The sequence below is a fragment of the Acomys minous genome (assembly GCF_964271855.1).
Source record: "Acomys minous genome assembly, chromosome: 13".
In the NCBI taxonomy this organism is placed as follows: domain Eukaryota; kingdom Metazoa; phylum Chordata; class Mammalia; order Rodentia; family Muridae; genus Acomys; species Acomys minous.
The window spans coordinates 13,418,343-13,443,785 of record NC_140495.1 but is presented as its reverse complement, the minus strand read 5'-3'; the positions used below and the strand labels follow the sequence as shown (position 1 = coordinate 13,443,785).

Here is a 25,443-nt window from a genome sequence, read left to right as displayed (position 1 = left end):
CGACATTCTTGAGGCAGCGTCGGGGAACTCAGACATTGGCCACAGAGTAAGTTTATTATTTCAGTAGCCCAGAGCCGAGAACGGTCAGGTTTCACAAAGGAACAGAACCTGACCTGAGTGAGGCCTGCAGTGCATCTCCATCAGGCAGAGCTGAAGGCAGCAGGGATGGGAGATGTAGTGTAAGGACCAGATAGGCAAAGCCTGCTCAGGTCTTGTTAAGTGTCCAGAGTGGATCCAGGAGGCTGAGGGGGTCATCCGTAGGCTGGGCAGCCCTCAGACCCTGCCCATTGTGGGCCTGCAGAAAGTTCTGCTTGCTCATTCGCTGCTTTCCCCGTAAAGAGCTGTCCAGTGAAAAGGCCTCTGGAGTCAGAGAGGCCAACAGCTCCAGAGATGAGGAGGGGGGCCCTAGGCTGGGGGCTTCAGGCACTGGCGGCTCCTCTTCTGGCTGGGGGGCTTCAGGCAGAGGCGAAGAGGGTGGGGGAGGAGAGGAGGATGGGGCAGGAGTAGGCTCTGGAAGGCTGGCTGGTGGAAGACCTGGGGGTTCTACAAAGCCTGGAAGGCTGGCAGCTGGGGGATCCAAGCCCCCTAGAGGACGGATGCTGAGCTTGGCAATGGTAGCCTGAATGGAACTGATGGATACGTCTCCACCAAGGACCAGATCCTGTGAGTCCTGAGGAAGGTGGTTCTGAGAAGGTAGAGCTAGTTAAGAGTTTTACCGGGTTGTGACCGTCCCAACAACCCTCAAGGAACCGCCCCCCTCACCTTCTGGCTGATGCTTGCACTGGCCACAGGCTTGCCTGGAGGGGGCACACCATGGCGCTGTAGGACCTGCTCCACATGCCTCACCAATGCCTCATGGCAGAACCTGAGGTGGAGCTGGAGAGACACATTTGGTCTAGTAAGCTGGGCAGAGGCCAACCTCACGAAGGGCAAGACCCAGCTCAACCCAATCTACCCACTCACTTTTTCCTGCAGCATGTGTTTTCTCTGCTGCCGCATCCGCCTCACCAGCTGAGGCAACTCAGGAATCCCATTCCCAGCCTCGACCTCCTGCACTGCTGCATAGAGCAGTGCAAAGGCTCCTGTGCGGCCCACCCCGGAACTGTGGCAAGAAGGAAGTGTAAGGCCAGGCTAAGGACCCAAGGGTAGAAAGGCTCACTCAGGTGGCTGCCGCTCCATACCTGCAGTGTACAACAACGGGTGTGTGTAGGGGTCGCTGGTGCAAGTAATGTGCATGCACCTCCTGGATGAAGCGCAGCAGGTTGCCGGGACTATCTGGCAGGCCTCTGTAGGGAAAGGGCACATATGAACCAGGCCTGATGTGAGGCCTTCACCCCTCTAAGCACCCAAGGAGTTTGCCCTCGACCCCACCATCCAGAACAGTGAACGCACAGCTCAGGCCAAGTAGGGAAGTGGAGATGCACAAGAGAGCGCTTGAGGCTCTGATCGCGGAACTGCAGACTCATCACCCGCTCCACATGGGTCTCAGTAGTGCGAACACTGCTCAGTGCCACACTCAGGGCTCCGTGCACCATAGGCTGGCCCCTCTCAGTGGGGAAGTAGCGTGCCACCTTTTGCTGAAGGGTAGACAAGATAGTCAAGGGTAGCTTTCTTGGACTCCCTGCTTCCCGACTCCACAATTCCCCCCTGAGGGCCTGTCTGGGCACTTACCTTTTCCATCTCAGCCTCAGACACCAGCATGACAATGACTGATACTTTCTGTTCATGCACCATGAGCCAGAAATCAGCAGCTGTGCCAGGCAGCGGGGCCTGGGTGGCCACTAAGGGTGGACAGTATGGCGAGAGCCCCTCCACACAGCTAGCATTAATGTAGTCATCTTTGCCTGAGCGCAACACCACACGGTTACTGTCATAGGGCATGACATCCTGGTGCCGGTTCTTCAGGGAGTAGCAGCGGGCAATGGCAATGGATCGGCCTCGGGCATCGTGTTCCTGTGCCTCTTGCAACTCTCTCCACACAGCATCCAGTGCTCCTGCATCCCCGAGCTGGCCCCGAAACGTCTCCAGCTCCTGCTGCAACTGCCGCAGCCTCTCTGGATGCTCATAGGGGTCCTGCTCAATTAGCCGCAGGGCCTGTGGCCGACGGCCCTCAGCTGCATCCACTTTGGTAGGTTGCAGCAAGGGCTGCCCACCCCCAGGAGGCTGAGTACCTCCATGCTGGCTCTCAGGGCTAGAAGACAGCAGGTCTGCAGCTGTAGCGCCTCGGCGCAAACATGGCGGTGGCTCTGCTGTTGGGGGCCTTGAAGGTACTGGGCCAGGCCCTGGCGATGGCGCAGGTGAAGGCACCAAGTGGGGACTAGGGGTGGACTGACTGGCTGGTGGGGGGCCTCGAATGGAGACAGGGGTTGCCTGAGGACCCAGGGGCCTCGGGGAAGGGGCAGGACCATATGCCAGGGGAGGATGAGGATGAGGAGGTCCAGGGCTGGGGAAAGGCAGAGGCCCTGAGTGTGGGGGAAGAAGGTCTTGAGATGGGCCAGGATAGAGCTGGCTGTGCAGGGTGGGTGGTGGCTGTCCCAAGACACCAGGCTGAGGGGTAAAAGGGTAGGGGGGTGGAGGGGGAGGTGGGGGTGGTGGAAGAATTCCTGGGGCCTGAGATGGGAAGAGATGTGGATGCTGGAACGGAAGGGGCTGCTGTGTGGGTTGTGTCCCAAATGCTGGTCGCTGGGGCTGGGGCTGGGGCTGGGGCTGGGACCCAATCCTGGGGGCTGGAAAGCTTGTGGGAATCCCAGGAGGAAAGTGGTGCTGTGGTGGAGGGCCTGTGAGGTGCTGCTTGGTCCCTATAGAATAAGTATAGGGTGTGGGCAGAGGCTGTGGTTGGGGAACAGGTTGGGGCACTGGAAAGCAGGGCTGGGGAAGAGCTGGGGTAGGGTTTGACCGTGGTGCTGTGTGGCTAGAGATAGGGGCTTGGACACTATCTACTGTGGTGGTAGCTGGCCGAACTGCCATGGCTAACTCAGGCCCTGAGAACTGGGGAGGCGGAGCAGAGGGAAGACCTACAACTGGTGGGGGTGGCCCTACCCCTGCATAAGGACTGCTTACAACTCCATGCTGGGGAGAGGATCTGGGTACAAGGCCCAACTCTGATGTGTAGGCAGAGGCTGGGTAGAGGACCGTCCCAGGTGTCATGGGCACTGTAGCCCTAGGCTGCATCAGTTGAGCAGGGCCTGAATAGGTTCCAGGGGGTAAGGGTCCTGAGAGATAGTGGGTTGCTGGGCCTGTGGAGGTGGGGAAGGGTCCAGGAGAAAAGTGGAGCGGGGCAGTAGTTCCTAGGAATGGGTCAGGCAGTCGTGCGCCAACCACCATGTCAGGGGGCAAGCTACGCAGCTCCTCAGGTGGGTCTCCAACCTCTACTGCCTCACCCTCCTCACGGCGGGACAGCAATGGCTTTGGGGCTGTGGGTCGAGGTGGCGGTGCCTTCTTCTTCAGCTCCCTATGGGACAGGCAGGGAAGTAAGGCCAGCCCCCATAAGCCAGGCTGGGTTGGGCTGGATCCACCATGAAGCCTAAAGCCTACACCCACCTGTCCAGGAGCTGCTGGCGGGCAGCCTCTTGGGCACGGCAGATGGACTGCGCCCTTTCCAGCAGGCTGGCTACCTTGCTTTCCAGGTCTGCATAAAAGTCCTTGCCTTCCTGGGACTTCTTCATCAGGTCCTCATAGGCTTCATAAGAAGCTACCAGGGTCTGCAGCGTAGAGTTCCACCTTGGTGGGCAAAAGAAAAAGCCAGGTTGAGGCAAGCTATGGGATAGAGCTCCTAATAGAGCTTGGGGTAAGAACAAAGGCAGGTACTGACTTTTGGTCCAGTTCACTAAGCACCCGCCGCACGGCTGCATACTGCACATTGGCCTCAGTCAGTGCACGGAGGACGTTGTCCTGGGCAGCCAGGTTCTGCTCCAGGTACACCTTCAGCTGGTCATACTTCTTCAGCTGCTCCTCAAACAGTTTCTGAGGGAAGATGGGATCACAATGCCTGAGGGAAAGCCCGGACACAGAGCCCTTCTCGCTGCTCATCCAACTCACCTTTATCTCTGAGTGGTCAGTGGTGACCAGGGAAGCAGTGATGTCATCCTTCTGGATCAGCTCTCGGAGCTGCTGCTCCAGGGACACACGCTGGTCCCGCATCTCCTGCACCTTGGCTAGGATGCGCTTCAGGTTTTGCAGCACAGCCTTGTCCTCTGAGGGCAGCAGCAGTCAGTGAGTTCAAAGAACTCCCAGCTCCAAGCCTTTCCCCAAAGCCACGGGCGGGGCTCACCTGGGGTGAGGGCTGGCGTGGGTAGGGCAGCCCGCACCTGGTCCAGCGGTCCACTAAGCAGGCGCAAGTTACCAACATGCAGATTCATAGCACGATGCAGCTCACTGTTGGTGAAGGAAGCCTTTTCATGCACTTCCATGTACTTGGCCCACTCTCGCCTCACCTCTGTGAGCTCAGCCTTGGCAACAGAGGGGCCAGGGGCAGCCCCAGTCTGGCCCAGGGTCTCCTGCAATTTCTGCTCTTGTAGCTCATCTTCCTCAAGTAGATCTCTGATGTCCTTCAGGGAGGCCTCCACATCCGTGAACACACCTGACAGCACTGAGGGGTAGTGAGGGTAATGACTGAGGTAGGCAGACCAAGTACCACTCCACCCTCTGTCCCCAAGATACAGAAATGTCCACTTGGATCAGAGCTTGATTCCCAGCACTTGCTAAACTCTACAAATACAGGAAGTCCACGGTTCAGTGATCCACACAAGCATTTGGGTGGTACATGCCTGAGCCAAGGCTTCACCAGCATCATCAGTGGAGGAGGCCGTGACAGGTGGCTTGCACTTTGCCCCTGCACCTGTCTGCTCTGTGCTTTGCTCACCCTGCATAGACTGGACAAGGTTCTTGACGGTGTCAGGCCGGACACTGAGCGCTGCGCACTTCTCCATGAGCTGGGGTGGGATATGGTTGTAAGCATCTAGGTTGTCTACCGTCTCAGGGTCAAGCTGCATTGAGTCCATGAACTGACTAGGGAAGGGAGAGGGATGACAACAGGATCAGATGATGCTGGGCTGGCCAATTCCTTCCACATAAAGAGTCTGCTAAATTGATTCCCTCCACTGAGACTATATGAAGATTTAGCAGAAAGAAAATTATGACCTCTGTCTCATCTGCTACCACATGCCCAGGCACTGACAGACCGGTGGGCTGGACCGATCCACAGCACCCTGACGTTCACCATCCAGATCTAGACTCTGGGCAGGGGAGGCAGGAAACCTGGTGTGTGCCCACCTCCCACCGCGTATTCCACACTTACTCTAGGACCTCATTCTTGTCTTCAATCTTGGCCAACATTTCCCGAAGTAGCTTGGCCTTCTCCTCGCTAAGGAATAAACAGAGCAGTTGCTGCAGACCTGTATTGTTGAGAGACCCCAAGGCCCTCTGACCAAAGAAAGGGCCAGTCCCTCCTACACACCTGTACAGTGATGAGGCCTCATGGGCAGCCATGGGTACCAATTTGGCGAAGATATCAGGACCCGTAACAGCTGGGTCTGTGGGATTTACTGGCAAGGGTTTCACCAAGGGGGCTCCTAACAGCAGGGAGCATCACAGAGATCAGGCCCATATGAAAATGACAGGCAGCCCCGCCCCCAGTCCCACCTTCCTCTGGCAGCCCCCCTGCTCAGCTTCCCTCGGCCGTCAGACCTTTCACGGGCTGGAGGGTGTCCAGCGCTGGCACAGCCTCATGGTAGATAAAGTCATTATCCTTCTTGGCAGAATTGTATCTGGGATCAGGAATGCGGGGGGACAAGGAATCACAACCTAGAGTCCGTATAAGCCCTGCTCTCTGGCACTGCTAGCTTCCCCCAACAATGCAGGCAGAGGAACGAGATATTTAATAAGGAGCCTGACCGCCCTAGCCCCACTCACTCACTTTCCCCCAATGACATCCATAGCAAAGCGAAGTGCATCTTGTACAGTGTCGGGCTGGCCCTGTGGAGTAGAGGTAAGAAGAGATAAATAACCAAGGCCAGTGGCCAGCTAGCTTTGCCATCTACCCTCACGGCTCCAAACGCAGCCACACTCACTCAGCGTTACCTTGGCCAGCTTGATGGCTTCATTAAGCTTGTCCAGGGCACTCTGGAAGTAGGCCACCTGTGGAGGGCAAAGCCTGGTCTGTCCTAGCCTGCTTAAACCCTAGTGTTCCATCTCCCACTTTGTCCTACCTGATGACCAGATCATTGCACATAAGGCCAGCAGCTGAGTTAGCAGACGTCAGCCAAGACAATAGCCCCAAAGCAGCTCCACTGTAGCTTTCACCTCCAAAGAGCCATCCTCCCCGTGGGGAGCCCACCATGCCTCCTGAGACCCCTAAGAATGAGGCTGCAAGGTGGGGAGATGAAAAGCCTGCAGCAAGGCAACGATGACCTGGCACATGGAGTGGGGAGGAAGATGAGGGGCAGATGTGGGCAGAGAGGATGTAAAGACAGAATCTTAAAAGCATGGAACATGTACTGAGTGGCCCCCCTTACCTACAGCCCACTCACCCGTTCCCCAAATTTCTGTTGCTCCTCAGCCTGCTTCCCCATGTGCAGCTGGGAAAAAAGAAGAGACATCATGACTTGTCTTCTAAGCTTACAGCCACCTGGCCCAGGCCACACCCGCAACCCCTTGGCTTACGTGAGCCACAGCCGCAAAGTAGTAGATCTTCATTTGGACCAGCTTCTTCCAGTCCTTCTGGATACGGCCCAGCAGGGAAGCGGTGTCAGGGTTCTCCAAGGCCCGGCACGCCTCCTTATAGTAATCTACTACCTAGGAGTTAGCATGAGTCCAGTCATCGAGGGTCAGGGGCAAAGCCCATGCTCGCCCTCAGCCCTGTTCCTACCTGTGCACTGATGCGGGCCACTAGAAAGCTCTTCCGGTTGTCCAGCATGGACTTCTCCAACAGGCACTCCTGAGCCTGGCCCTGGGGCAACAGGTGCAGGTCAATACCCTATTCACTTGAAGGTCTTTCCCTTCCTGGGAGTCAAGAGACAGACCAAAATATCCCCTCCTCCAGTCTCCCTACCTCCTACAATTACCACCTGGTGGATCTAGAGCGCAAAGGAACCAGCGCTGAGGCGGCCTCCTGCCTGCCTCTTTACTACCTGCACATGGCTGGCCCAGGATCAAGATGTAACTGCCCGCACGCGCCCCCAGTCATTTCTTCTCCAATACAACCTAAAGTTAGGGGTGATTCATGATTTACCCCAAAAACACTGAGGCAGGAGGACTGCCCTTGATGCTGAAGCAAGCCTGGGCTACACAGCAAGTTCCAGAGCAGCCTGAGCTATGGAATGTGACCCCATCTCAGAACAGAAACAGAAAGAGTTCATCCCCACTAGGGCAGCTCCTGCTCACCAGCATGAGGTTGACATTGAGAGTGAGGACCTGGCGACTCATGTCCACACTGAAGGCCTGTGGGAAGTGCTCGCGCAAGTAGGCAAAGGCACCTGCTGCGCACTGGAAGTGGGTGCAGGAGACTTTCATGCCCTGGGAGGGAAGAGGGGGAAGAAGGTCACTTCCATAAGGCAGAAACCATTCAAACTCTGGTGGATGAGGAGGGCATCCACATGTCTACACTGCCCTGTGCTCACCTCCTCAGACACCCTCTTGTCCATAGCCCCCAGCATGGAATGCAGTGCACCTAGAGAGGCAGGAGACATTCTGTTAGGAGAGCCTGGCCGCCTAAAGATGCTCTAGGCCGCCTTGTTGGGGCTGAAGCAGAGGCACACTGTTGTCATCCAGTCAGACAAAGGCTGGGAACTGGGCAGTCAGTGCAAGGATACTCAAGGAAGACCAACCACAAACCCAGCCACATCCTTTCTCCTGTTAGGCACCTGGCCGGGGGGTAGAGGAGGGAGGAACCCCATGGTTTCCCCTCAACCAACAGTAAGATTGACTTGAAGGGCAATCTAAGGCCAACCTGGTCCTCCCTTCCTGAAGCAATCTGAAGCCATTAACTGGAGTGAGGGTGATACTATCCAAGCAAAGAAAGGCATGATGCCCTACTGGAGTGCACAGCAGCAACTTTTGTGACAGTCAGCCCAGCAGAGTGAAACCCTGACTTCCCAGGCCCCCAGAAAACAGCAGAAGTGCCTGGGTAACTGTGGTGGGCACAGGGAGGGGTCAGAACCCAGGCATCTCCCTCTCATTCAACCACAGCCTTTTTGGCCATCTGACCTAAGGAGCTGAGGCCCTGAGCTGGTAGGGCTTGGAGGAGGGCCCAAGGAAAGCTCAAGCAGCTTACCAAGGTTGTAGAGAATACAGGCCTGCTCGTACTTGATGTCTTCATGGGCCACAGACTTGCCGGAGAAGATCTCAGTCCTGCAGGCATGCCATCTCAGTCATCTAGAGGGTAGGAGCTGGCCTGGGCCCAAGGGGTTTATGGGAGCTCACACTAACCCACTCCCTATCCTGTCAGCAAGGAGGGAGGAGAGGGAAAAGGATCGTGCCTACCGCCCAAGCCTCCCAGCTGTCCAAGTACCTTCCAAGTTCTCAACTTCCCGCCCAGCCTCCCAGCTCTCACCAGGTGACAGATACAGCAGCCTCCTGGCCTGAGCCCATGGGCACCCGACTCTGCAGGTAGTGTAGCTGGCCAAGGTACTTTCGAAGGACACTGCAGCCCTCAAAGTCCCGTGCAACACGAATAGCATTCTGGGAAGCAGATGGAAGAAGCAGGCTCACTATCAGAAAGCCCTGTCTCCACCTACAGCTGTTGAGTATACCACTCACAGCCAAGACTGAGTCAGTCCCACATTTCTAGAAGATACGCTACAAGATGCTTTAAATCTTTTTTAAAATATTATCTTATGTGTACCGGTATTCTGCCTGCATGTATATGCACCTCATGTATGCCTGGTGTTTGTGGAGACCAGAAGAGTTATATATGGGTGCTGGGAATTCAACCTAAGTCCTCTAGAAAGGCAGCTGTCCTCTCCAGTGCTGATCCACCTTTCCAGCTTCTATGTTTAACTTTTGACCCACGGTTCTACATCTAAAACTGTACCGTTAGAGGCATGCAGGATAGCTAGGCATGATAGCACGCAGCTGCAATCATAGAACCCAGGAGGCAGAGGCGGGAAGATCAATCATTTAAGGCCATTCTTGGCTACAAAGCAAGTTTGAAGTCAGCCTGAGTTACATGAGACCCTGCCTCAAAAAATGTGTGGGAGGGCAGATATCCAGGAGGATTAGAAAATATACGCCCCTTGAATGTACATACAAGAGCATTTCTCATACCATTATCACATTAAAAACCTGGATGCCACCAGACTTTCCATTGTAGACTATTTACATAAAGTATGTCAAAGCTACTCACATAAGAAAGTGTTCTCAGCTAAACTAAAAACAAAGGTTGCTATGGATATACTAAGATTTCCATGACTACTAGGCAAAAAAAAAAAAAAGGAATAGATGAATATAGTATGGTCTCATTTCTGTAAAAGCTTAGGATATGCAAATAAACATACAGACCAAAAAGGGGGAAGATTCAGATGACTGTATCTCACAAGGCTGACACTGATTACTGAAGTGACTTCTGTGTGCATGTACAGTGTACACACGTGCACATATGTGCAGGTGTGCATACCAGAGGTTGACATCAGGTATCTTCCTCCAGCACTCACCACCTTATGTTCTGAAACAGGGTCTCTCAGGAAACCCAAGACCTCTCCAGCTGATTAAACTGGCAACCTATCTCCACTCCCCCAACTGTTTACACACACCACCACCACCACCACCAACTAGGGCTGCAAATGTGCATGACCACGCCTGATATTTTATATGGATGCTGGGGATCCAAAGCCAAGTTCCTATGCCTGCATGCCTGGCACTTTACCAAATGAGTCCCAGTTTCTTTTAAGTATCTGTCTCTGATATCGTTCTCATCTCCCCCAACCCCTCCCCCCTCTCAGCAGGCGCCCAGTTAGGAACTCTCCCTTGCCCCATCCAGCAGATAAGACCAGAGGCCTCCCTAGGATGGTAATAGCTACAGGGCCCAGGATCAAGGCCAGGCATCCCCAGCTAAAAGAGCACTACCAGTGTGACTGGGATACCTTAGTAAAGATGCTCGCAGCAAGCACACACTCACCTTGTGCCTGGCACAGGCCGCATCCTTTACCTGATACTGACTAGAATGACTATTAGTAATTAAAAAAATAAGATAAGCCAGGCATGGCAGTACATGACTGTAGTCCTAACACTTGACGGGCAGAGGCAAGAAGATCAGGATCAAGTCACATTTCACTACAGAATAAGCTGAAGGGCAGCCTGGACTAATGAAACCCTGTTGTGGGGGCAACCCTTCCCCAGATAACAATCAGCAAGGCCTTGGGCTGCATCCTTGTAATTCCAGCACTCAGGAAGATGGAGGATCACAAGTTCCAGGCCAGCCCAGGCCACACAATGAGACTCTCAAAAAACAAAAAAGAACATTGGAAGAAAGGAAAAATGAGGACTCTTGTGTACTGCTAGTGAAGATGTAAAATGGTTAGCCACTGTGCAAAATTACACAGTGGTGATTCTTCAAAAATCTAATCTCTTAATTAATTCAGTAACTCCATCTCTGAGTATATACCAAAAAAACCCAAAAGCAAGCTGTTATAATAATTCCTACCCCTGTTCACACCAGTTTTGCTTTAGCCTTTTTATTTTTATGTTCGTTTATTTGTTTTTAGTTTTTCTTTTCTTTCTTTTTTTTGGTTTTTCAAGACAGGGTCTCTCTGTGTAGCCCTAGCTGTCCTGGACTCACTATGTAGACCAGGCTGGCCTCGAACTCAGATATCCTCCTGCCTCTGCCTCCTCAAGTGCTGGGGTTACAGGTGTGTGCCACTGTGATCAGCTTGGTTTTGGTTTTTCAAGACAGGGTTTCTCTGTGTAGCCTTGACTGTCCTAGAACTCACTTTGTAGACCAGGCTGGCCTCGAACTCAGAGATCTGCCTGCTCTGCTTCCAGAGCACTGGGATAAAAGGTGTGAGCTACCACTGCTAGCAAATAAGTAACTTTTGGCGCAGGAGGTGGGGGGGGTGGGGGTGGGGGGAGGTTTTGAGACAGGGGTTCTCTGTGTAACAGCTCTGGCTGTCCTGGAACTTGCTCTGTAGACCAGGCTAACCTCGAACTCATGGAGATCAGCCTGCTTCTGCCTCCTGAGTGCTGGGACTAAAGGCATGTGCCACCACAAGTTAACTTTTAAAGTCAAAAATTTAGTAATAGAAGAATTAAAAAACAAAAACCAAATAATATATAGAAAACAAACAATGCAACGTTTACTAAAATGAAAGCTGTATCCTTTGTGAGTAATCTCATTTAATGAAACCAAGTAAGCTCTCCTATTAAAAGGAGAGACTAACAGATGAAACACGGAGAGCAGCCGGGGTCACAGAACACTGCACCATGAACTCCCAGCACAGCAGCCTCCACATGTAGAGTTGGCTCTGGACACAGAACCTTCCCACACCCCTTCATTAGGTCACAGCTGTCAGCGGCCATATGTAGCCAAAGCACTTCATTCCAAGCAACAGAAATCAATACTAGCTGATTTGAAATGAAAACCAAATGTTATGTATATTTGTTTAAAAATCTATTTTTTATTGGCTGTGGCGGCATTTGTTTTTAACCCAGCACTAGGGAGACAGATGCAGTCAGAGCTCTCTGAGTTTAATACTAGCTTGGTCTACAGAATGAATTCCAGGCTAACTAGGGCTACAAAGTGAGACCTTATCTTTAAAAAAAAAAGGGGGGGGGGGTCACTACAGGTTCTTAGCTAGTCTGGAACTCACTAGAAGACCAGGCTGGCCTTAAACTTGAAGTCACAGTGACCTGTCTGCCTCTGCTTCGGTTTTTATTTTTTAGTTATGTGCTTTCCCCGCAGAGCTGTTACCACAGGCTGATACAGTACTGAGAACCATTCAGGTCCTTGGAAGCAGTGTGTACTCTAACCGCTGAGCCATCTTTCCAGCTCCAGCAAGTGTTTAAAAAAGAGAACTGCCACGCGTGTCTGAAATCCCAGTGCTTTTGGTAGCCCAGGTTAGCCTCCATGTCATTCCACTGAAAATGATCTTGACCTCCCCCAGCCTCCCAAGGCAGTTTCTTTATAGCCTGGCTATCCTGGAACTTAGTCTGTAGACCAGGCTGGCCTAGAACTTATAGACCCACCTGCCTCTGCCTCCCCAAGCACTAAGATTAAAGGTGTGTGCCACCTTTGGTGTGGCTTCATCCTGCTTTAATTAAGGTAGTTTAGCAGGTAAAAACACTTGCCGCCAAGCCTGTAGACATGTGTTCAATCCCCAGTACAACAAAATAACTAAGATTTAAACATAAAGGAATAATGCCTATAGTCCCAAAACTTTTGGGACTGAAGCAAGGCCAGCCTGAGCTACATTGAGACCCTACGTAAAAATTTAAAAAAAAAAAAATTAAGAAATTAAAATATGACCACTGTAGATGGTAGACTTCTGAACAGTTTTTTTTTTTAACTGTTTAGCAACCCAATTAAACTGCAGACTACATAAAATACTGCCTCCTACCTGTCTGAGTAACTCCAGCTTCTTCAGTTCCTCATTGTAAGCTTCCGGGTTCTCTCCGTAGTTCTTCAGGACAAACTGGAGGAGAACAGATGTAAGCAGGATGAGTCGCAGACCTGCCCTGAGGCCAAGGGAGTCACCGGGGAGCGCGGCCCCAGCTACAAGCAGACACAGATGCTGATTATGGTGGCCTCTCTTCCTCTGTTGAAAATTAAGACTGAAGCTGGGGATGGTGGCACATGCTTTTAATTCCAGCACTTGAGAGGCAGAGGCAGGAGGATCATTGTGAATTAGAGTTCCACAAAGCTAGTCCAGGACAGCCAGGGCTACACAGAGAAATTCTGTCTTGAAAAACAAAAGAAAGAAAGAAAGAAAATGAAGGCTGAAAACTCTGTGCAAATACCTCAGCAGGCCCCTCCGTGCTACAGCCTTCTCAATAGACAACAGGATTCTACCAGTTTAGGAAGCAAGCTGAAAATCCTCAAAGGGTCACTAGTTAAAACCTCCTTCAAGGATTCTGTGTGTTCTAGAGTCACAACTCTAATCCTGAACTCAGAGGCACAAACTCAGGAGGCAAGAGGCACAAAACAGGAGAAAGAACAAACCGTTCCCTACCAGCCCTCCTAGAAGGGAAGGCACTGATGGAAACAGTGCTCCACACTTCCCTCCTCAAGAAAGGCCAGAGGGAGTGCACAGAGAAACGAGCCAGCAAGGAGTGAGTGGCTGTCAAAATCAAACAACAGGGTGAGAGAGATGGTTTGGCAGTTCAGAGAATAGGCCGCTCTTCTAGAGGAACATGGGTTCAATTCCAGTACCCACAGGACAGCTCACAACCATCTGTGACTTTAGTTCCAGGGATCCAGCGCCCTCTTCAGGCCTCCCTTCCCAATGTGGTGCACAGACACACATGCAGGCAAAATACTCACACATAAATAAAAAATTAATAAAAAGAATAAGCCAGGTGTGGTGGCGCACATTTAATCCCTGCACTCGGGGGCAGAGGCAGGCAGGTCGCTGTGAGTTCAAGGCCAGCCTGGTCTACAAAGCGAGTCCAGGACAGCCAGGGCTACACAGAGAAACCCTGTCTTGAAAAATCAAAAAAAGAAAAAACAGCAACAACAACAACAACAACAACAACAACAAATTAGCTGGGCTATGGTGGCGCACGCCTTTAATCCCAGCACTTGAGAGACAGAGGCAGGTGGATCACTGTGAGTTCGAGGCCAGCCTAGTCTACAAAGTGAGTCCAGGACAGCCAAGGCTACACAGAGAAACCATGGGTCAGAAAACCAAAATAAATAAATAATAAACAAACAGTAGGGCTGGGGAGGTAGCTCAGCAGGTAAAGGGCTTCCCTGTTTCCCATGAAGCCCTGCATTTGATCCCATGTACCTCAAAAAGCAGTTATGGAGGCTCACACTTATGACTCCAGAACCCAGGATGGAGAGAGCTCTGTCTCTCATCATAGAGCACTGGTGGGAATACAAATTAGTGCGGCCACTACGGGAATCAGTATAACCTCCCCACGCACCAGAAAAATGCCTCAAAACTTGCTGCTCTTCCTAGGGACCTTGGTTTAGCCTCCAGCAACTATATGGTGGGCTACAAATGTCTCTTACTCCAATCCCAGGGGAGCCGCTGTCTTCTCATCTCCACAGGCACCAGACACACACTGTGGTACACATAAATATATCCAGACAAACATTCATAACCATGATATAAAAATAAAACAACTGCTGGGTGTGGTGGCACACACCTTTAATCCCAGCACTCAGGAGGCAGAGGCAGGTGGATCACTGTGATTTCGAGGCCAGCCTGGTCTAAAAATCGAGCCTAGGACAGCCAAGACTACACAGAGAAAGCCTGTCTCGAAAAACCAAAAAACCTAAAAAACAAGCAAACAAACACCACCATCAGCAATAAAAAAAAACCCAAAATAAAATAAAAACAACTAAAAACAGGCACAGCAAGTTGGTTTAGTGGGTGGTATCGGGTCCTTGCCATGAAAGCCTAGTGACCCAAGTTCTATCCCCAGAACACAAAAGAAGGAGGCAGGAGAGAACGGACATTACAAGTCGATGTTTGACCTCACCCTCACAGCCCACATACCTAATTAAAATAAATAAATAAACCGGTGCCAAGGCACACACCTTTAATCCCAGCACTCATGAGGCAGAGGCAGGCAGATTACTATGAGTTCAAGGCCAGCCTGGTCTACAAAGCGAGTTCAGGACAGCCAAGGCTACACAGAGAAACCCTGTCTCAAAAAAAACCAACTAAATAAATAAATTAATAAATGTGGGTAATAAGAACTTCAGTGAACATTAATCTTTCAATTTTTTTCAGTATTTCAAATGTGGAAAACAAGTGACTTAAGAACTGCTGAAGAACTATGCTATCTGAAAAGATCTCTATTAGTGGTCTTTTGTTTCGTTTTTTCTTTTTTGGGTTTTTTTTTTTTTTTTTTTTTTTTTGGTTTTTCGAGACAGGGTTTCTCTGTGTAGCCTTGGCTATCCTGGACTTACTTTGTAGACCAGGCTGGCCTCTAACTCACAGTGATCTGCCTGCCTCTGCCTCCCGAGTGCTGGGATTAAAGGCGTGCGCCACCACGCCCGGACTTTTTTTATTTTTTTGGTGTCTAGAGTTATAGACAGTTGTGAGCTGCCATGTGGGTGCTAAGAATTGAACCTAGGTCTTCTGGAAGAACAGCCAGTGTTCTTAACCGCTGAGCCATCTTTCCAACTGAGAACATGGGTTTTACTCCCAACATCCACATGTTCTAGTGGATCCAAAGTCCTCTTCTAGCCTTCGAAGGGCAGGTATGCACATGGTGCACCTATGTGGTAAATATAGGTGAGTAATAAGTAAATAAAATAAAATAAAATAAAATAAAACAGATCTCAAGTGAAAATAAATCGAGAGATCAGAGCTACTAAGGGAGAAAAAGAAAAGAAATTATAGGTGACAAATTCTTATTTATTTATTTATTTATTTATTCTAGACAGGGTTTCTCTATGTAGCCTTGGCTGTCCTGGACTCTGTAGACCAGGCTGGCCTCTGCCTCCCCTCCCAAGTGCTGGGATTAATGGCACCACCGCCCAGTTTTTCTTCTTTTTTTCAAATAATAAAAGTGTCTATTTCTAGCCTGGTATGGAGGTCATACCTATAGTCTCAGCACTTGGGAGGCAAAGCAGGAGGATCAGGAGTTCAAGGTCATCCTCTGAAGCCACCAGCTACATGAGACCCTGACTCGAGCACGCACACAAGGAGGAGGGGAAGGAAGAGAAAAAGAGAACTAAAAAAGAGTGAGAGAGAAATGTTTCATTTCAAGAACCAAAAGGAAGGCCACTACACTTCTAGTAAGTCCTAGGAGAGCCTCTGAGTCACTTCAGATTTAACGAAACTGGATTTAAGAACTGGGTTGTATCCAGGATGGTATGTCACATAGACTTGTTCTGAATCTAGGCTTGATTTTTCATTGCTTTTACATGAAAAGGGGTCAATATTACCTGCTACAGGCCAGGCATGGTGGCACACGCCTTCAATCCCAGCGCTCAGGAAGGCAGTGGCAGGCGGATCCTGTGAGTTCGAGGCCAGCCTGGTCTACAAAGTCCAAGATAGTCAAGGCTACACAGAGAACCCCTGTTTCAAAAATAAAGGGGGGAAATTACCTATTAGGCCTATCTCACAGAGCTGTCATAAAGACTTGAGCTAGCTGCTAAACAAAGACACAGAGGAAGAGGATGCTCTGCTGAAAACACCCTTATGGTATGGCCAGACGCACACCAAGACTCAGAGTTAGGAATGCTTCTCAGTGCTAATGTGTTAATCTTTTCAAAATTATAAGATTCCATATTAGAGCCAGGCGTGGTAGCACACACCTTTAATCCCAGCACTTGGGAGGCAAAGACAGGAGAATGGCTGTGAGTTCGAGGACAGCCTGGTCTACAAAGCAAGTCCAGGACAGCCAAGGCTACAGAGAGACCCTGTCTCCAGGGGCAGCAGGTAGGGGGAATGATTCCATATTAGAGCTGGCTATGGTAGTGCAAGTCTTTAGTCTAAGCACTAGTGAGACAGATGTGTGATTAGTGCATGATCATTTGCACCGCCAAAGGTCACTCAGCACTGAGGGGACAGGTCACACTTGTTCTGTGCTGTCTCTCTCTTATAATAACAAACAACACAAAACTGTGCAACTAACGACCCCTGCAAAGAAGAATTCTGAATCATGCTATTGTTTGCAGACTAGAGAAATGGAAAATCGGTGACTAACAATGGGGGCAGTGGGACCCCAAGCCAGACTCCCTGACCCCTGACCTCAGAAACAGTCCCTCTACCTCAGTCTCTTCCAGCATGTTCTCACTCTGCATTACTCTTAATGTGACATAATACTTCAAGTTTCCATGGTAATTAAAGCAATAAGCAAATAAGGCATTAGAAGGTGTCACATGGAACTTTGTAAAAGACTGCCTCACTGTTGTCTAGGCTGGGCTTTGAGTCCTAGGCCCATGTGATCCTCCCACCCCAGCCTCCCACGTGGCTGGGGCTACAGGCGTGCACCCGAACTGCATCAAATATACCTACATCATCACAAACAATTTCCTTCCCTTTTCTTTTCTTTCTTTCTTTTTTTTAACTTCCCTTTCATTTCCAGAGTTGAATCAAATCTAGGTCATTCAGTGGGTTGTACTACAAAAACGCACATAAAATTGAGTCCTACATAAAATGTTGTTATTTTATACAATATATATTCAGTTGCTGAATTTCAAATGAAACAAAACTTACTTTGTTGCTAGTGAAAGCGTTCAGCCCCTTAGTCCATGTTGGCAAGCCTGAGAATTACAGGTTACAGGTGCAGGGCATGAGCACAGCCTTCTTAATCTCCTAGTCTGACCACACAAAACCCTTTTGGTGGTGTTGTTTTGTTTTTCCGAGGCAAAGTTTCTCTGAGTTAGCCTTGGCTGTCCTTGGCTTTATAGATGGGGCTGGCCTCCAACTTTCAGAGTGATCTGCCTGCCTCTGCCTCTGCTGGGATTAAAGATGTGCACAACCACACCTGGCCAACACAAAACTCTTAAAGCCTCCCTCACATCCTTCTGACTGGCTCCTTGGTCTGTCTGAACAGCATGAGGAAGATTCAAGTTACAGCTCCCAGAGGATACTAGAAGTAAACTGCTTACTTAGTCAACCAACTTCAGGCCCTCTTTGCACACAATAATCATTACTCTGTAAACTGAGTGTGCTTGCTTACTCCTATAGAATCCTAGCATGAGGGAGGTGGTGACTATATTGAATATATTGAAATTTTGAGTTCTACCTGTATTTCAAGACCCTGTCTCAAAAAGCAGGGTTGGGTGGGGGGAGCTAGGTAGGGACACCTCAGTTAGTAAAGTGTTTGTCTCACAAGAAAGCATGAGGGCGTGAGTTCAATTCTCAGCACCTACATGAACAAAGTACCACAAGTCTACAATCCCAGCGCTAGATCTAGATCCTTGGGGTTTGCTGGTCAGCTAACCTAATCAACAAGCCCCAGCTACCAGTGAAAGACCCTTTCTCAAAAAGCTAAGGTAGACAGCTCCTCAGGAATGGTACCTGAGGTTTGCCTCTGGCTATCACATGCACACATGTGCACCTGCAGACACAATAACATGTACACATGCACACACCAAGTCATTTATTACTTTCTTTTTTATTTAATTAATTTATTCAGATTACATCTCAATTGTTATCCCATCCCTGGTATCCTACCGTTCCTCCCTCCCTCCCACTTTCAGTCTATTCCCCTCTCCCCCATTTATTACTCTCTAAGAAAAGAATCTGGTTTAAAGCTGGACGTGATGGTGCACATCTGTCATCTCAGCACTCAGGGAGGCAGAGGCAGGTGGATCACTGTGAGTTTGAGGTCAGCCTGGTCTATGGAGCAAGTCCAGGACAGCTAAGACTACACAGAGAAACCTTGTCTCGAAAAACAATAAATAAATAAATAAATAAATAAATAAATGAAATGAAAACAAGAAAGAATCTGGTCTAAACCCTGAGTGAAATGCATCCAGGTTTCTGGTGTTTGAAATTAGGTCAGGAAAGACCACGCCCATCCAAGTCATCTGTAACGGGGCCATTCTGCTTTGTACACAAGTAGAGAGACAAGTTCAGGCATATCAACCGAGTCCTTTCATCTGTGACAAAAGATAAAACAGATCAACACTGCCGATAACAGACACTACTGTATGTCCTCCACTGGTGAACATCTAGGGAGGGCTTTTTTTTTTTGGGGGGGGGTGGCTTCTGTTCTTCTCATTTACCTGTCCTGTGGGAATTCAAGAAGAAAGAAAAACTCCAGAAAGCTGAAAAACCAGATGTGAACAAGATGAGCAGGAGGAAGAAGCAATGAGCATGTGCTTTCTTCAGTCAAGTCACCGGACAACACAAGTGACAGGCCTGAACACCAGGCAGTTTTCCAGAGGACAGTGATAGGAAAATGAGCACTTAGAGATCAACTCAGCCAGTGTGAGAGGAGAAAACAAAAGAGAAGCATACTGGTACCCAGAAGGCACACCTGCAGCGGATGGGTGACTCTGTCAATCATGAGAAGGTGAGCTCCACAAAGGCCCGACTTTTCAAAACCGTTGTACTCCTAGCTCTTGTTTATACACCAGGCACTCAGGGAAAGGATGAGGATGAATGCACCTTATCAGTCTAAGCCAATTCTTCTCAGTGTAGCTGGTCATGAGTAAGTGTGTGGGTAAGATGTGACTTTCAATATTAACACATATGGCCAAACTGGTGAAGAGCACAAGAATCTTCCACTTTGAGTGAGTCAGCCCTCTAGGCCTCCAAAGGGTAATATAGAATACAGGGATTGATGATGTAACTCACTGATAAAGTGTTTGCCTTGTTTGAACCTCTGGGTTCAATCTCTAGTACTGAAAGGGGGAGACGAGGGAGTAACAGCTCAAGGCCAGAGCTTGTCCACTAAAGGCCAACCTAGTTTGGGACTGCAGTTCAAAACCAGCTAGCTATTGGGGATGGAGAGATGGCTCAGTAGTTAAGAGCACTGGCTGCTCTTCCAAAGGTCCTGGGTTCAATTCCCAACAACCACATGGTGGTTCACAACCATCTATAATGAGATCTGGTACCCTCTTCTGGTGTGAGGGCACACATGCAGGCAGAACTCTGTATATATAATAAATAAATCTTGTCTTTTTTCTTTTTTTTTCTTTTTCTTCCAGAGCTGAGGACCAAACCCAGGGCCTGAGCTATATCCCTAATCCCATAATAAATAAATCTTTTTTTATTTTTATTTTATTAATTTATTCTTATTACATCTCAATGGTTATCCCATCCCTTGTATCCTCCCATTCCTCCCTCCCTCCCATTTTCCCCTTACTCCCCTCTCCTATGACTGTGACTGAGGGGGACTTCCTCCCCCTTTATATGCTCATAGGGTATCAAGTCTCTTCTTGATAAATAAATCTTAAAACAACAACAAAAAGAAAACAGCTACTCTTCTCCTGGCTCCTATTTCACATCCATTAGGAGTAATAGTCAATACTGTTAAAAGAGAAACTAACCTTAAATTTAATGGAGTTATCTGAGCAAAAGCAAAGACAATGGTTTGTGAGCAGGGCATTCCTCTAAAGAGCTGCTCCAGAGAACTACAACCTACCCTGAAGCACAGAAAACCACTCAGTTACAGCATAACCAACCAGCTAACAGTTACTCCTTAACTAGTTGAATGCTTACTGCTTAGGTAATTAGCCACAGGCTTTCTACCAACAACCAAAGCTAATGCCACTGTGATTACCGTGATTACCTGACACTGGGGCTGGGGGTGGCTGAGTACACAAGGCCCAGAGTGCGCTCTCCAGCACACCAAACAACCAAAACCCTGACTGTTGGAGTCCTTTGGGTCCAATGCCAGTGCCCACACAAATCTCTTTAGGTGGGTGCTTCTGTGCCCTGTGGATCTTCCTACTTTTACACTAAATAGCTCAAAAGTCCACATTTCCTCTACCAGACTATGGACTCCTTGTATCAGTGGTGAGGGCTGTCCTACCGGCATATAGCTCAGTGACAAAGCATGCCCAGCATGCCCAGAAGGCCCTGGGATCAAACCCCACCGCCAGGACTGTGGAAGACTGTCTACATTGCCAGGGTTTGGCATAGTTTCACAGGCTGATGTACAGAACCAATCTCCTGCCTGAGACTGAATACAACCATCACCATCAAGTCAGCAATAGAGCTCTGCAATAGAGCACAGACAGAGAACAATCAGACCAGAGGCAAAAAGGAGGACGAGGGCTCTACAGTTCAGGAAGAGAGTTCCAAGGCTCTCGAGTGGTTTATGCAGCATCCCCTCTAATGTTTAGGGAGGTGTATGTGTGTGTGTTCTTTTGAGGCAGGGTCTTACTATATAGTTCTGGCTGCCCTGGAACTCACTATATAAACAAGGCTGCTCCTGAGCCCACAGAGGTCCCCCTGCCTCTACTTCCCACTTGCTGGGATTGAAGATATGTGTGGCCATGCCCAGTAGGAATCATGTTTCTGGAGCAGTACCTCTCACTGCAAGCATATGCTCTGAGGGTCATTCTTAAATACCTTTTTTGGAGTACACGTGAGTGACCAGAAGAAGAAAGTCGCTGGGCGTGGTGGCACACACCTTTAATCCCAACACTTGGGAGGCAGAGGCAGAGGCAGGCAGATAGCTGTGAGTTTGAGCCCAGCCTGGTCTACAAAGCAAGTCCAGGACAGCCAAGGCTAACAAGGAGAAACCCTGTCTCGAAAAACCAAAAGAAAACCAAAAAGAAAGGCTACATTCAAACAAAAGTCTCCTGGGCCTGAGTGTGGAGGCACTTGACTGTATTTGGAGAGGCTGAGGCAGGAGGATCAGGAACTCAGGCTTAGCCTCTGCTATATAGCAAGTCTTAGGCCACAACTGCCAAGGTTCTGTCCCTTTTTTTAAAAAAAAATATGCAATCACCATATCTAACTAGGCTATCTTTTATCATCATCATCATCTTCTTCTTCATCATCATAGTGTATGTGGGTATTACATGTCCTACATCTACATCATATAATCATCATCATCATCATCATCATGGTGTATGTGGGTATTGCACTTGCATGCAAGTGTCCTCAGAGGCCAGAAGAGGGAGTCTGATCCCCTGGAGCTGGAGTTACAAGCAGTTTTGAGCTGGCCACCTATGAGGGTTGTGAGAATCAAATACCAGACTTCTACAAGAGCAGATTTTCTGGTTTTTGTTTTTGTTTTAAACTGGCCATCTGTCCAGCCCCTGGGTCAAAATTTTTCCATGTATGTAGGGTTAACATGATCTAACTCTAATTGAAATTCCCTCTAGACCAGCAGTTCTCAACCTGTGGGTCACAACCCTTTGGGGACTGTTCACAGGGTTGCCTAAGACCATCTGCATATCAGATGCATTTATGATTCATAACAGCTTTACATTATGATTCATAACAGTAGCAAAATTATAGTTATGAAGTAGCAACAAAAATAATTTTATAGTTGGGGGCCACTACAACATGAAGAACTGTATGAAAGGGTTGCAGCATTAGGAAGGTTGTGAACCACTGCTGTAGACTGTCAGGTATTTGAGAAACATTTTCCTGCCGTAAGTACTAGATTAAAGGAACATGGAGATGCCCCTCTGGTATCCCAACTGCATATGGGTTAAAACGCAGCACATACAGGAGCAGGATGGAGTGGAGCACACCTTCAATACCACCACCTACGATGCTAAAACAGGCCTGTGAGTTTGAGGCCAGCTGGTCTACACAGTAAGTCCCAGTACAGCCAAAGCTACACAGTGAGACCGTGTCTAGAAACAAACAAATGAACAAAACCCAACACGCACTGGCCAGAGCAGCAGGGTGGGAGAGGAAGACACTCGCTGGCCAGCCTGACCACCTGAGTTTGGTTCCCTGAACCTGCCTAGTGGAAGGAGAGCACTCATTCCCGCAAGTTGCCCTCTGACCTCCACACAAATGCAGTGCCACACCCAAACACACACATCCAAATACACATAAATATTACAAATATGCCGGGCGGTGGTGGCGCACGCCTTTAATCCCAGCACTTGGGAGGCAGAGACAGGCGGATCGCTGTGAGTTCGAGGCTAGTCTGGTCTACAAAGTGAGTCTAGGACAGCCAAGGCTACACAAAGAGACCTTGTCTCGAAAAACCAAAATAAATAAATAAATAATAAATAAATAAACCAAAAAAATAAAAAAAATTACAAATACGCATATAGCTGTTGTCAAAGGGTGAAGGGAAGGAGATTCAGAAAAGGGAAAAAACTAACTCAGATAAAAAGATTAAGGGAGGGCTGGAGAGATGGCTCAGTGGTTAAGAGCACTGACTGAGAAAAAGAAAGAAAGAAAGAAAGAAAGAAAAAGAAAAAGAGCCCTGACTGCTCTTCCAGAGGACCCAGGTTCAATTCCCAGCTACCACATGGTAGCTCACAACTGTCTGTAACTCCAAGATCCGACATCCTTACTGAGACATATATGCAATGCAGGCAAAACACCAATGCAGATAAAATTAAAAAAAAAAAAAAAAAAAAGATTAAAGGAGGCTTTGTGGAAGTCAGAGCTTCAACTGGACCTCGAAACCTGGATGGAACCAATTCACAGAGATTTAAAGAATGTCCCTGTCACCACTCTATGGGATAGAAACGAGAACTGTTTTAGGTGGACTAGAGGCCTCAGCTTGTAGGCTGCAACCCCTTTTGTGTCAGATGTATCAGATAGCCTGTATCTTTATCTATTACCAGATATTTACAATTGATTACAGTAGTGAAATTAACAGTTATGAAGTAGCAACAAAATTATTTTACAGTTGAGGGTCCCCGCAACATGAGGAGCTGTAGTAAAGGGTCGCAGCATTAGGAGGGTTGAGAACCGCTGAGGTAGAAGCACTTCCACAATCAACGGCACATTAAGGAGAAAAGCCTGTTAAGGAACGAAGAAGCAGTAATTATCAACAGATGTGGAATACCTATATTAGAAACACAGATCCAACATAACATATAACAGGACTGTGACAAATGGTCAAAGAATGAGGTTCTGTGAGAGAGAATTCCAGAATGAGAAACTAAAGACACTAGCTTTACTCTGCCAGGCCTCAGCATACTGAGTCTACTGTTCTCCGTTTTAATACGTTCAGAAAAATTCACCTTTTTAGGCTATTTGCATTAAAAAGAAGATGGGGGAGAAGATGAGTAAGAATTAGCAAAATTCTGTAAATTTAAACCAACTGGCTTAATGTGCTGCCTTACAGATGAGGAAGCAGTCTGGGCTGAGCAGCGTAGCACTTGCCTGGCTTCTTGTGCGAGGCTCGGAGTCTGATACCCACCACTTGGCTACCACCACACATACACACCCAGAGCCGGGCGTGGTGGAGCACGCCTTTAATCCCAGCACCTGGGAGGCAGAGGCAGGTGGATCGCTGTGAGTTCGAGGCCAGCCTGGTCTACAAAGTGAGTCCAGGACAGCTAAGGCTACACAGAGAAACCCTGTCTCGAGAAAACAACAACACACACACACCCAGCACCTGAACCCACTCAACCCCACCCACATGCATACAACCAATTAGGCCCTGAACTGATGGCCTGAGAATACGAGAGGCAAGTCCATCGGAAACTTCTCCCAAACCCACTTTCTTTCTCCTACTTCCTTGCCCAAACCCCATAGAGTGCTAAAGGATTCTAGACTGAGCCAGCACCGGTGGCACATGCTTGTAATCCCAGTACTTGGGGAGGGATTAGTAGGCGGATTTGTGAGTTCGAGGCCAGCCTGGTCTTCAGAGCAAGTCCAGAACAGCCAAGGTTACACAGAAAAACCCTGTCTCGAAAACTAAAAAAACCAAACAACAAAAAGAAAAACCTAAATAGACTGTCTACTCTAACAGCTGCTGTGCTAAAACCCCAAGACTCCTTAGCTGTAACTTCCCACTTGTCCATTTCTGCTATAGCCCCCAATGCTCTTTCGGGGCCTTTTCTAATGCAGGTACCCAATTCCCCATCGCCACAGAAACCCCTTTCCCCAGCGAACACCAAACGATTAGTCTACCCAGCACAATGGCTAACAGGATGCCTTCAAAAGCTCTAGCGTGACTCAAGCCCTCTTTCCCACGATAAGAAACCGTGCCTTCTGGTGCACAGGAACTTTGGAACAGAAAATTTTTAAAGGAGGCCACTCGAATTGAAGGGTCAGGCAGACCGACTGGACACAGACACACACAATCACTCACACACTCAACTCTCTAGGAGGCCGGCCCTCCCGTGGGCCACAGGGGTTCCGGTCTTAAACACACATCCTTTGCTAGTCCGGTCGGGAACTAGGGAGCCCACCAAAGCTCGGCCCTAATGTGGACTCTGCACAACCTGCACCGCCATCGCTCCCCGCGGGAGCTCCCTGGCCGTGGAGGAACAGCGCAGAGCTGGTTCCTTAGAGCGTCATACCAAGGAAGCGCCGAACCTCGGTAGGAACGCAGGTGGTCCAGGACAGAAGTCGGAAAGAAGGTTCCCACAGGGATGCAGTCCCAGTCGGAGATAAGGATGATGTGCCGGCAGGGGAGGGGAGAGCCAGCCTAAGGAAAAACGCCTGGCCCGACCTGCGACGGAACCCGGGGAGGGACAGGCGCGAGGGGGCGTCACGCGAGGGCAGACGACAGAGATACTCGGCGAAGGTGTGCTCACCTTCTTCACCGCTGACTGGAAGTGAAAGTCGCCGGCCTCCTTCAGGTCCAGCCAGATCATGGGCATCCGGGGCACGGCCTCCATGGCGGACAGCGACTAGCGGCCCCTGGGCCGCTCCCCTCCCAGCTCCAGGAGCAGCCTCTACCGCGCGCGCAACCCCGCCCCTCCACGCCGGAAGTTTC

At 49.3% G+C, this 25,443-nt stretch overlaps 1 protein-coding gene across 1 annotated transcript; it reads right to left on the bottom strand.

Moving 5' to 3' along the window:
* Positions 1-35: 35 nt before the first annotated feature.
* On the bottom strand, positions 36-25,443 carry PTPN23 (protein tyrosine phosphatase non-receptor type 23). Its single transcript, XM_084752566.1, has 25 exons — positions 25,262-25,443; positions 12,546-12,620; positions 8,549-8,676; positions 8,270-8,346; positions 7,617-7,666; positions 7,381-7,512; positions 6,866-6,946; positions 6,661-6,792; positions 6,528-6,575; positions 6,079-6,135; positions 5,915-5,973; positions 5,686-5,765; positions 5,456-5,570; positions 5,297-5,362; positions 4,862-5,007; positions 4,271-4,588; positions 4,039-4,193; positions 3,812-3,963; positions 3,541-3,720; positions 1,672-3,451; positions 1,393-1,577; positions 1,182-1,286; positions 964-1,102; positions 763-876; positions 36-685 (listed from the first exon to the last, which is right to left on the bottom strand). Exons 1-25 carry the CDS (start codon positions 25,343-25,345, stop codon positions 206-208), a joined length of 4,938 nt encoding a protein of 1,645 aa, XP_084608692.1. The 5' UTR covers positions 25,346-25,443; the 3' UTR covers positions 36-205.